Below are 12,735 nucleotides of genomic sequence, written 5' to 3' on the forward strand. Positions count from 1 at the left end.
CCTCTTCTCTATTATTTAAAGGTATTAAGCACGTACCCAAAAACAGGAGAGGGGGTGACAGAGTGAAAGAACTTTCTAGGCAGGAAACCTTCTGGATACACAAGCTAAATACTCTGTATCCAGGGGGTTTAAATGAAGATATAGACATTTGGTCCCTGTATTAAGTTTCTGTGTTCCCAACCATATTTTACTTGTTTATATATATTTTTTAGTATATATATATATTTTTTAGCATTTTTTAACTACTTAAGGGATTTTTTTCATAAGTAACAGATTTTTAACTTTTGTCTCTTTGTCCTTTTAGTTTATTTCTTAGGACATGCCTTCTTAATATGTACTAGGATTGATTAGATCACCTTAATGCTCCTCTATTAGTGATCGGCTTTGCAGACTTTTCATGTTTCCTATTTCAGTTGGATGGTGATATTTATTGCCCATTAGAGTAACCTCCCTGGTCTATATGGCCACTAATGTACTCATGTACGTTTTTTACTATGTGTAACACTGTTTTCTCTCTTTTAGTCTCATCAATCGCGTGTGGTTAGCTATGTTTGTTGTTAATAAAGTTTTTGTGATGTTTATGTTATGTTGCTATTAGCTACCAGTGACGCGCGCAACCGGGACCATTAACCCGCCCCCATTACTTTCCCATTGGCTGTGAGAGTTGATAGCCCAGCCAATGAGGTACGATCGTGTAATATTTATAACTGATCCGGAACCACTTTAATTTATATCCCTGATGAAGAAACGTTTTCGTTTCGAAACGCGTTGGATGACTGGACAAGAGCTCAACCTCTAATCTATTACCCCACCATCTGAGCTGATCGAGTGTGAACGGCGCGATTACCAGCGCTCCCCCTCCGTGGTGACGTCATCGACCCGGAAGTGCTTCTGCACAGAGGGGAGTGAGAGGACCCGGCCGGTGTGGAGCTGTGCTCTGGAAAAGGACTGCAAGTGGCAGCAGCAGCTTTGGACTCGTGCTCTTGGGGGAAAAGAACTTTTTTAGAGGCGATCTACTTACCTACTTACCAATAGGATCCTGTATCCGAGACACCAGCGCCATAACCCTTGAGAGGATAACCTTTCCGGTTTCCTGAGGCGTTGGGTAACATTATCCCTAACTGCATTTATTTATCTTTATTGATGTACGCACATTACTTACCCTAATTTATTGTACCTTCATTATATTGTTTTATGCACTATGAGCGTTGTGCGCTGTGTCTTTTTTGTCTTTATTCCGGGAGATCGACTGTGAAGATGCCGGCGATTATTACCTTGTGAAGTCCATCTTGCTGGCCAGGTATGCGGTCATGTTGGAGTCCTATCGCACCCAGTTCAGGGCTCTGGACAAAGGCACATGGGACACCCATGTGGCGATCGCTTCCCGGCTAGCCCATCGGACCCGTCAGATGCAAGGTTACCACGTTCCGGGACCTGGTGGACCTCATCATCCGTGTGTTTCTGCTGGTGTGTACGGGAGGTGCCGGAGTGGGTCATGGACCATAAGCCGGCAACGTTCAGCGAGACGGCTACGATGGCGAATGACTATGTGACCCCGCGGCCACATCTCAATTATCGGGTCCTGACCCCCGCTCCAGTGGTTACCGAAGTACCCAAGGTAGCTGACCCTCCCCAGGCCACCAAGCCTGGGTAGAACATGTCAAGTGCCGGAGATGCTGCAGTCAAGTCCGCAGAGTTTGCCCACGAGCACCGGTGCTACCAATGTAACCAGCCGGGCCTGTGGGTGGACTGCCCCTACCTATGCCGATACAGTATCCCCAAACCAGAGCCACGATCCCAAGCAGCGAGGCCGATCACCTACGTGGGGTTGTTCCCAACGGCGGAGCAGAGGAAAACTGTGCAGCAGCTGACCCAGCCAGCGGTCCCAGCAGCAGCAGTCGGCGGCACGGATGCGGATCTGGAAGGACATCGAGTCGCAGCCATTGGGCTGGAGGAGAGTGATGCCCGCCAGAGATATTTGCACCCAGTGACCATAGGCAATCGGCAGGCGGCCGACCTGATGGACACTGGCTTTACGGTAACTCTGGCGCGACCTGATATGGTCAGCCCAGAGCACCTGCTCCCAGGGACGGGGATTCAGGTGAAGATGCCGGATGGAACCCCCAAGTCCCTACAAGTTGCCCGGGTGTTCCTATATTGGGGCGCCGGTAGAGGAGTCCGGGATGTCGGCGTGTTGTCAGGCTGGGACACTGATATCCTGCTGAGCAACGACTTGGGACGCTTCATTTGTTCCTACACAGAGGAGGAGGATGCTCCCATGGCTGCGGCCCACCACCACGATCATCGCTCCCAGCATTTGGAGCCAACGAGAGCGATGACCCAGGGGAGACCTGGCAGGTAAGCCAGCACAAGCCCGACCCGTGTCCTGACATTTCCCTTGACGGTGTGACTGGAGTCAGGAGTTCAGGGAAGCTGTGTGATCAGACCCCGATCTGGAGGGCATGAGATTTCGGGTGGCCGAGTCTGACTCCGAGATCGTGTCCGATCGATACCTGGGAAACCGTGGGCTCTTATTCCGGGAATATGGATTGGTAGGCGACAGCTGGTAGTTCCCCGGGTGTATAGGGAACAGTTATAGAAGGTGGCAACGGTCCTAGATAGGATCAGGGAGGCTGGCCTGTCTCTAAAGCCGTCCAAGTGCTATGTCGGCACGGTGGAGGTATTGGACCTCAGCCACCGGGTAGGCGGGGAGCATCCTGAGCCTGCCAAAGTGGAGGCAATAGTGAACTGGCCGGTTCCCCACACTAGAAAGCCGGTCCTCGCTGGTCTAGGTACCGCCGGCTACTATTGGAAGTGTGTATAGTGCCCTGGCCAAGCTCCTGACTGATCGGACCAAGAAGCGGCTCCAGGTGCTGGTAGCCTGGTCTCCCGAGTGTGGGGCAGCGTTCCAGGCTCTGAAAGCGTGCCTGTCCACAGTTTGCGTTCTGTAGAAATTGCAGCCCAATGTGTGTGGGAAGCCCTGCACGGTGATGATGGATCACAGCCCCCTTGGCTGGTTGTAGCGGGTGGGGCGGGAGACTGGGAAGTTGTTGCGCGGGAGCCTTGCCCTTCAGGACTTTGACTTTACAAAGGGCAGGGAATACAAGAACACCGACAGACTTTTCCGGCAGGACAATCCCAACCTCGACAAAAAGACTTCAAGGGTCTTCCATCTTGGGGAGCCACCTGATGGGGTAGTGACCCCAGAGCCTTCATCTTGAAGGGGGAGATGTCACGGTAGGGGTAGCCAGCCTCACATAATAAAAGTGAAGCCCGGCTGGCTGACCCAATACTGTGTGTAATTGCCACCTTTTGTGAGGCTCATTTTGGCTTGTGTATAATGTATTGTGTGTAACCTCTTCCAGATGAGAGATATATCACTATACCCAATAATTCACTTAGCTGGGCTGCCTGTGGAGAAATGCCGGCTCGTGACAGAGGCTGGGAGCGGCGTGAGCATCTGGACAATTGTAAGCGGCGAAAGCTTTTAATCAGGTCTGGGAACTGGCTCTCGGTGGTGCAGAGCCTTTGTTCATCCGAGACGCTGTGGCACCTACCCAGCGGGAGGTCTGGGGCTGGCCCAGGGAACTGTTGCCAGGTCTTAGTCCTGTAGGCACGATTCCAATTGACCAGTTCGAATTTCCCACTTGCCTGCAGCTCGGTCCTGAGTGCCTTAGCCGATCCTCTTATTGGTGCAGCCGGGCGAGCTCCGATTGGCTGCACCGTCACGATCCGTGTTCTGATTGGTCGTCGGCCTCTGCTCCATGAAAAATATAGGCAACCGGGGTCTATGTAAGGAGAATGCCCGATCAGAGAACCAGAGAGAGTTTGGAGTTGATCAGAGACACGACTGGCGGGTTTTTCGAAAGTGCTATTGGACGAATAGCACAGAGAAGCGGAACAAGGTCTGCACAGGGCAAGCCTACTCATGCAGGCCCCTGCACCTAGTTCAGGTAAAATTCTTCTCCCCCAGGCCCCAGGTGGTGAGTGTACATTGTGAGTCTGTATGTTGTATGTTTGCTGGCTTGCTAGAATAAACTTTAATTTATTCAACTTCTGTGTCATGTCTGGTGATGGTGATCCCGGTGGTTTTGGTGTTAAAAGTTCTGGTCTCCCGTGACACATAGCATTTTGATTGATGCACTGAATACATACTTGATAATCAGAGATACATGTGTGGTGGTGACCTAAAATAGTGGGCTTTTTTTACATTTTGCTCTAATATACATTTTAAGTTATGGTGGGTGAAAAAGGCAACAAAAAACCTCCACCGTTGGCATATAGCCAATACAGAATATCACTTGTGAGCACATTCACATGTCTCAGACAGGTCTGCAACCCTGCCTTTCAACCATTATCACCTAGCATATAGTGCTTCCACTGCAGCAAGGGATTCTGGGAAATATATATATATATATATATATATATATATATATATATATATATAAAAAAAATATATATATATATATAATACAATTGTATGTAAATGGTTGCTTGTTCACCAGCTGGCTCCATATAAGAAGTTTTGTTTTAACCAGAGCCTCTATTTAAAACAGCATGTTGAAATAAGTGGCTAAATGTGGCAATGTAAATCTTCATAATCCAGTAACTTTATTGGTGCCGAAATAATGGTCCACCTACATGTATGTAAATTATGCTGGGCACAGCTCCACATCTCTGGCCTTTCTATTGGTAGTTGGGGTAGGGTAAGGCGGAATAGACTATAGTAGTCATTAATCAGTCCCCTACAGGGGCTCCAATTTCTGGTAATTACTGGAAATCAGACACTAATATATATCTCGAAAAAATATTGCTACTTATCAAAAGAGCACTTACCATCCAAAAACTGTTGCAATTAAACATATCACACCAAAGCACGTGGCATGCAGAAAATTCCCCTACTCAAAATGTGGGCTGGTGATCAAGGGGATGGCCATTTTCAAAATTCCCAACCACTTTTACATAATCAGTATGTGCTCTGAAACATGGACAAATGGGCAGCATCCTAAAAACATCTCCTATCTCCCTACCTTAAATACATGCATTTCATACTTGAGTAGCATGACTCAGGACGGAAGATTGTAATCCTTTTTCCATGTTTCTTCCCAGGGTGTTTCTAGAGACAGCAGCTGATGTGGGGTTATGGGTGATTTTGCGGCCGGGTCCTTACATATGTGCCGAGTGGGATCTCGGTGGTTTACCAAGGTGAGAAGATGTTTGCCTTTTTTATACTCTTGGCACAAAGATTTGGAACTTGACATTTTACAAACTACACATTTTAGAAAATACCTGCCGTGACATAGGACTTATAAAAGATTTTGCCCACATGGGTGCTCTAGTTACTGGATCCTATGCCAACCGCTAACTCGCTGCACTCCCAGAGACTCTCTTATCTCCAGAGTGGCTCCGTTCACTGAATTTGGGTCTTTCCTCATTCTCCCTCTTTTCCTCTTCGTATTATAATGTATTAATAATACTTTATAGAACTGACGGTGTACAATGTGAGATACAAACACTGCTAATATTGGCGTACACAATGTCCAGTCAGGGGCAAGTTCTTCACACATAAAGGAATGTGTGAGTGGACAATTGTCAAACGGACAGGATGTCATGTATGGACATTTGCTGTTTCTCTTTAAATTCTGTTACGTGGGGCAGTGACGCTGACACTAACGAGAGTAAGTGTACTCATAAACAGAGAGGAAGGAATAGATTAGGTACAATAGAAGAAAGATGGTTAATATTGGTGGGGAAGCTACTGGAATACCTTCTGACCTCATGGATTTTCCACCAAGACATAAACACGAGGAGAATGGCTTAAGTGAAAAAACTTTAAGATGTGAGAGTGCAATAGAGACAAATACACAGTGAGGAAGGAGGCCTGTACAGACGTGGATTCAGGTAGGGGAAAACAAGGCATTTTCAATACAATTTTTAGAGGGATTATTTTATAGCAGGAGCAAATCGTTTGTACTAGTACATGACTTAATAGTAAGCCAGGAAGTAGGAACACATGTATAAGTGATGCTCCAGTGCACTATTGATTGCAACTTAACATTGTCACAGTTTTCTTCCCCCTCCACCTTATACTGTGTAGTAATCTCCCCAAAGCGTATCTATTCCACTTTCATGTCACACACTTGAAGGCTGTACTACTGGCTCTTTTTTCCAAGCTGTATGCTCTAGCCTTCTTTGCAACCCTCATTAGTCATGCTGTGATCACAGACTTAGAGCCCTTGTATTTCTCTCCAAGCTGGTTACTACGAGATAAGAACATGAAGCTACGCACAACCTACAAAGGCTTCTCGGATGCGACTGAGGCCTATTTCGATGAATTGATTCCCATTGTGGTCGAACATCAGGTAATGTTTCTAGGTCGTTTGAGAAGTCGGTTTTATAGCTGTCTAGAGCAGCGGGGTCAACAAACTAACACAGTCTTCCATTTCATCAGTATACAAAGGGTGGACCGATCATAGCAGTGCAGGTGGAGAATGAGTATGGCTCATATGCTAAGGACTCCAACTACCTGGAATTTATAAAGACCGTAAGTGGAGCTGTTGTGATTTAACCCTTTCACTGTCCCTTCCACTTTCAAATTGCAAACCTCTCTAGCAGTCAAGAGTGGAATGAATGGGATTTAAAAGGTCGCTGATCTACAAAATGTTATGGATGAAATATTTCTGATTCCATTATAGTTAGAATAAACTAAATGTATGATATATGTGAATGAATGGGACAAAATCTATCTGAGTTAACAGTCACAGATGAAGGGAATTCAAACCAGTTCTTTGCTTGTTGCAACTATTTACCCTATGTCCTATTCCCGCCAGCCCATTTGTTATGTGTCAGATTTCACTAGCCACAGCCACTGTGTCCTACTGAGCATTGTTTTATGAACACATTTTTGCCAGGGATGTGGACAGCCTCCCTCTGCATAGAGAAACATGGAGGGCTTTGTTGCACGAATCCCTTTATAGTTGAGTTAGTGAGCCTTTGTCTGCAGAATAAAGCTAACAAACATCTTGATTTACAACTCGGATGTGTCAATTATATTGCTGGCTCACAAACGTGTGCAAGTTGAAAATCTCAGAAACGTAGTGCCTTTCTGTTAGTGTTCGATAGAGGACTGGGAGAGACTTCTGACTGACTTTTTAATCAGGGATTACTGCTAATATCAAACTCATATCTCATAGTTATTTGCTAAAACGTTGCATCATTTCTTATTGTTTAATAATAATAATAAAATGAACTTCTTTAGTGCTTTACTATGTGCACCACCTTACATAAAAGTGTTCCAGCAACAAGTATCTAGAGAGCTACAAAGTGACTATAACATTTTAAGTCACTGTCACGTACGACCCCCTGCTATAACGCGACCTGTATACGGAACAAGGGTTAATACCGACGCTCGCAAGCGCACCCACTCTTCACCTCCGCAAAGGTCCGTCAAATGGACAGTATCCCCTCTTACAGGATCAAGGATCAATACACAACCCGCAAGCTGCCCTACTCTTCACCCACTCAGGGGTCCCTCAAATGAGTTGTATCTCTCCTCAAGCCATCCCAATATACCACCGCCACCACCTGAGGTTATGCAGATATGATGAAGGATCTTAGACTAAAATATCTGCCCGGGCCTCAGGTCCCTGTTTATTATAGGAAAACTATGCACTTTAACACAAAATCAGCTGTAGTAACATGTGCCTGAGTTTAGCAAGTTATTCTCTCCAGCGTGCACAAAGTTCATTCAGAGCCCAAAGCATTACTTATTAAATGGTTTAATATATATAACAATACAGTGCTTAACTTACAGAAAAGGTATTAAAAAATAAACATACAATTACAATATAAGGCAGAACAGCTTCTTAAAATAAAAGGGGTAAAACAGAAAATCCTATACAGTACCTGACTACATGCTGTGGATTTTCCCCAGAGAGGCACTGGTTCAGAAGATGAGGTCTGCCATGCTATCCAAGCATGCCCCTAGTCAGATCTGCCCAGTAACAACCTGGCCCAGACTTAGATACAATATTTTCATAAGCCCACCCCTTTCTACAGAATACTTTGACATTCAGAGCAGACAGAAAACAGTCCTGCCCAGTTTCAAACCCAGCATTTGGTATTTTGTACACAAGTGTAGCTCATTAACCCCTCAAGCACCAAAGGGATTAAAAATACCCAATATCTCATGACATTATCATGACATCTCCCTCCTTAAAATGAGCGAAGGGACTGGCTTACACGCTAGTCCCACGCTCAAACAAATAAAACCTTTACCCTTTCCTCTGCCTTGCTGTTTTGCTCTTTCTTGCTGGATATATCTCCCCCAGCCTCACTTTCTCTTCCCTCTGCGGCCTGTACCTGTGCCTCGCTGTTTTCTGTTTTGCTCTTTCTTGTTGGATATATCTCCCCCAGCCTCGCTTTCTCTTCCCTCTGTGGCCTGTCCCTGTGCCTCACTGTCTTGCTTTCCCCTGCTGGATATATCTGCCCCCACCTCACTCTCTCTACCCTCGGCTGACGGTCCCTGTGCCTCGTGGTCTGGCGGTATACGTCTCTCCCAGCCCCTCTCTCTCTTTCCCTGGTGGACGGTCGGGCTTATGGGGAGAGATGGTATGGAGAGGCTCCCACACCCCCCCCCCCCCACTCCGGTGCGACCCCTGTCAGTCACCCTTCCCCAGTACCCAGCGGGCGTTAGTACCTGGAATTGTTCGGCGGGTCCCTGAGCTGGTTGGGTCACAACGGTCTCATAGTAGGTAACCATCTTTCCAAGATCATTACCTAGCAACACATTAGCAGGAATATCATTCATTACTCCCACCTCCCGCACTCCCTGCCCAGTACCCTAATCCAAGTATACTTTTGCCACCGGCAAAACGTGGCGGCCTCCTCCCACCACCCCCATATGCAGAACCCTCCCAGGAATGATTTCCTCAGGCCGCACCAGGGTAAGGGTAGCGCCAGAGTCTCTCAGTCCTTGGGTGAGTTTCTGACCCACCAGGACGGATTGCATGTGGGCACCTCTGTTTTCTCGCGACCCAGATACCACACAAGCCCCTAGGCGTACTCCCGAGGGGTGATCCTCTCCAGAGGCAGCGGCGGGCTTCATCCGGTCTGGGCAGTCCAGGCTGATGTGCCCCTGCTTTTGACAAGTAAAACACTGGCGGGTATCTCCTTGCCCAGGTGGGTGAATCCCCCCCCCCCAGATGAAGCCCCAACAGGCTTAAAAGGCGGTTGTTGTGGGGTTTCACAGGATTCACCCCTCTTCCACCCCGGGACCCCCTTGTTAACCTCTGGATTCCGGTTAGCCACATATGAATCCGCAAGCTTGCCGGCCTCTGTGGCTGACTTAGGATCTCGGTCCTTAACCCACTCTCTCACTTCAGGTGGGCAAAGGGTTAAAAATTGCTCATGAACCACGAGATCCAATAACCCCTCAAAGCTTTCAACTTCCAGCCCTCCAACCCATTGCTTGCACAGAGATGTCAGACGCCCCACCAGCTCAGAAAAGCCGCCGGGACCCTCGTGCTGAAGGGCCCTGAACTTTTGTGGGGTTTCAGGGGTGACATTGAAACGGTGCAGCAATGCAGCTTTGATGGCCTCGTAATCTTGGTCCACGTGCTCCGGCAGATCTGCGACGACATTCATGGCTCTTTCATTCAGGGTGGGTGTAAGATATGCTGCCCACCGGGCACGTGGCAACTGATGCTGCCTGCAGGTTTTTTCAAACCCCCGCAGGAAAGTGTCCAGATCCCCATCTTTCGCCAGGCTGGGGAAATGCTCCATCCGTGGCCTGGACGGGCTGGAATCTCCGCTGCTGGGTGCTGGCGATTCCCTCTGGAGCTTGGCAAGTTCCAGCTGGTGCCATAGGTCCGCCGCGTATCTCGCGTCCTCCCGTTCTGCAGCATATCTCGCTGCGTCACGTTCTGCAGCTTGCCTTTCTCTTTCTGCTTCGCGCTCTTGGAACTGGAGGATGAGCTGCAATCGCGTTGCGTCATCTACTGGTCCTAGGTACTTGAGAGTAGTTTGCAAGTACACATCCAAGGCACTGGCAGGCTGAGAACTGCTGGAGTCCTCGGAATATGATAGTCCTGGGTTCCTTGACCCGTGGGCAATTTCCAGGGCTAAGCCACCCTCCGTTCCGCTGCTGTGGTCGTCCTGGCCCAGTGTAGCATCTTGCTCAGTATCCTTCTCCAGCAAGATTTGTACGAGCTCTTCTTTATTTTTACCCAGACATTGGAGATCACGCTCCTCACACCGAGCCATCAGTGCCTCTTTTGTCTGGCGTCGGTATAAAGCCGCCATATTCACTACACTTTACTCAAAATAAAAAGATAGCAAAAGAAAAACAAGAGGGGGGGGGGGGGGACGAAGCTGTCTGCTTGTATGTTTTATAAAAATAGCACTGAGTAATCGCTTTGGGGTACTGAGCTGTGATCTCTCGCAAGACTCACACAGGTCAGTCACTTTTTAATGTTTCGTTTATCCCACAGGCGTAAACGCAAACCACTAAAAAGCTCTGATATTAACAAAATTACAAATTGTTATCCCACCGCTATGCCACCATTTGTCACGTATGACCCCCTGCTAGCACGCGACCTGCATACGGGACAAGGGTTAATACCGACACTCGCAAGCGCACCCACTCTTCACCTCCGCAAAGGTCCGTCAAATGGACAGTATCCCCTCATACAGGATCAAGGATCAATACACAACCTGCAAGCTGCCCCACTCTTCACCCACTCAGGGGTCCCTCAAATGAGTTGTATCTCTCCTCAAGCCGTCCCAATATACCACCGCCACGAACAGCACACAAGTGAGCACGTGACTTTAGATATGCAACCAGGGTTAATACACAAAGGCTTCTCTAGCAACCCCCCTTTCTCCTCTGCAAGGAACCAGCGAGTTAGTATTAACCCCTACCCAATTTATTATAGGAAAAACTATGCACTTTAACACAAAATCAGCTGTAGTAACATGTGCCTGAGTTTAGCAAGTTATTCTCTCCAGCGTGCACAAAGTTCATTCAGAGCCCAAAGCATTACTTATTAAATGGTTTAATATATATAACAATACAGTGCTTAACTTACAGAAAAGGTATTAAAAAATAAACATACAATTACAATATAAGGCAGAACAGCTTCTTAAAATAAAAGGGGTAAAACAGAAAATCCTATACAGTACCTGACTACATGCTATGGATTTTCCCCAGAGAGGCACTGGTTCAGAAGATGAGGTCTGCCATGCTATTCAAGCATGCCCCTAGTCAGATCTGCCCAGTAACAACCTGGCCCAGACTTAGATACAATATTTTCATAAGCCCACCCCTTTCTACAGAATACTTTGACATTCAGAGCAGACAGAAAACAGCCCTGCCCAGTTTCAAACCCAGCATTTGGTATTTTGTACACAAGTGTAGCTCATTAACCCCTCAAGTACCAAAGGGATTAAAAATACCCAATATCTCATGACATTATCATGACAGTCACTTTAAGACTTTCCTCAGAGCAAATCTCTGGTTAGGCCTAACGAGTCATACAGGGCACAAAGGACAGATGTTATGATAACATATTGTTAACTATTAAGCATATTCAAAATATATGTTATCGGCACCAAATCCCACAGATCTTGGTATGTCTGTGCTTTATTGCTCTGGATTTCAACCTATGGAACTTTCTTGGGAGGGTCACGCGTGTGTCCATGAGATAAATTGAGTAATCGCATCAATATTATTTTTAGATTCATACGGCATGTTGGCTGGCATTTCAGAGTCAGAATACATTTTGAAAGGTTAAAAACCCACTGCTGTATTCTCTGGTATTCCTGCTGTTGTTCATAACTCTCATAGGAAGGTCACAGTGACTCATGATAACCGTGACATTTGTTGTGTATTGTTACACTAGGCTCTTGTTCAGAGAGGAATTGTGGAGCTGTTACTGACTTCTGATAACAAAGATGGGATCAGCTCTGGGAGCGTGGAAGGAGGTAAAACCACTACAAAGGCAAAAATGTTCCCTTTTTCAAGTCACAATTAAAATTGTGATGTTTTGAGTATGAGAGTTTCACTTTCTATTCTAATATTTATACCTTATAGTTTTATTTAACACTTTAGTGTTTCTTATCATAATTATTATTGTACATTTATACAGTACCTCAAAACCACAAACCATAGCACTATTTGATCTATTGATGATCTTACTAATTACATTTACAAACGCACATTCAGACCAAGCACATACTGTGCATTGATTTTTGCTTTGCGTGGAGCACACAAACCTACACCACTGAAGTATATTTCTCCACAACAAAATGTTTTGTTTTAATTGATTTTATAAAGATTTTTTTTTTTATATAGAATGTGCAGTAACTTTAGAGTACAGATCTAGCCATGAAAATCCGCTGCTTGTCTAATCCTGTTATTTTTCCATAAAGCCATATTCTGTACATTCGTTTCTAAACACGAGCAGCAAAAAAGTAAATGACAAAAGCCAGATAGCTAAGGACCAGCTCATGTGATGTGAATGCACCTGGCTGGTGATGGGAGAATATGACACATCTGTTTATAGGGTGTTTATGTAGCAGTACTGCCGAGTCTTCCCACAAGGTGCTGCTCTCATACTACACTTGAGCCAAGTCATGAACTCCAGAAACTGAACAAAATGTGAATACCCAGGTACTCCAGCCATCTCACGGAACAACAACAGGACAACGGAGGATTCATTCTAATCACAGCTGTGT

General features: G+C 46.4%; 1 protein-coding gene across 2 annotated transcripts in view; it reads left to right on the top strand.

The window, feature by feature from the left end:
* The window catches only part of LOC142496666 (beta-galactosidase-1-like protein 2), a 64,142-nt gene that overhangs the window by 37,438 nt on the left and 13,969 nt on the right, over positions 1–12,735 (top strand). For both annotated transcript variants that reach the window (XM_075603378.1, XM_075603377.1), the window contains exons 4-7: positions 5,110–5,205; positions 6,254–6,362; positions 6,452–6,544; positions 11,901–11,982. In XM_075603378.1, the coding sequence (XP_075459493.1) occupies positions 5,110–5,205; positions 6,254–6,362; positions 6,452–6,544; positions 11,901–11,982 (380 nt within the window). The remainder of the gene's footprint in view (positions 1–5,109; positions 5,206–6,253; positions 6,363–6,451; positions 6,545–11,900; positions 11,983–12,735) is intronic.

The sequence above is a fragment of the Ascaphus truei genome, chromosome 6, assembly GCF_040206685.1.
Source record: "Ascaphus truei isolate aAscTru1 chromosome 6, aAscTru1.hap1, whole genome shotgun sequence".
Classification (NCBI taxonomy): domain Eukaryota; kingdom Metazoa; phylum Chordata; class Amphibia; order Anura; family Ascaphidae; genus Ascaphus; species Ascaphus truei.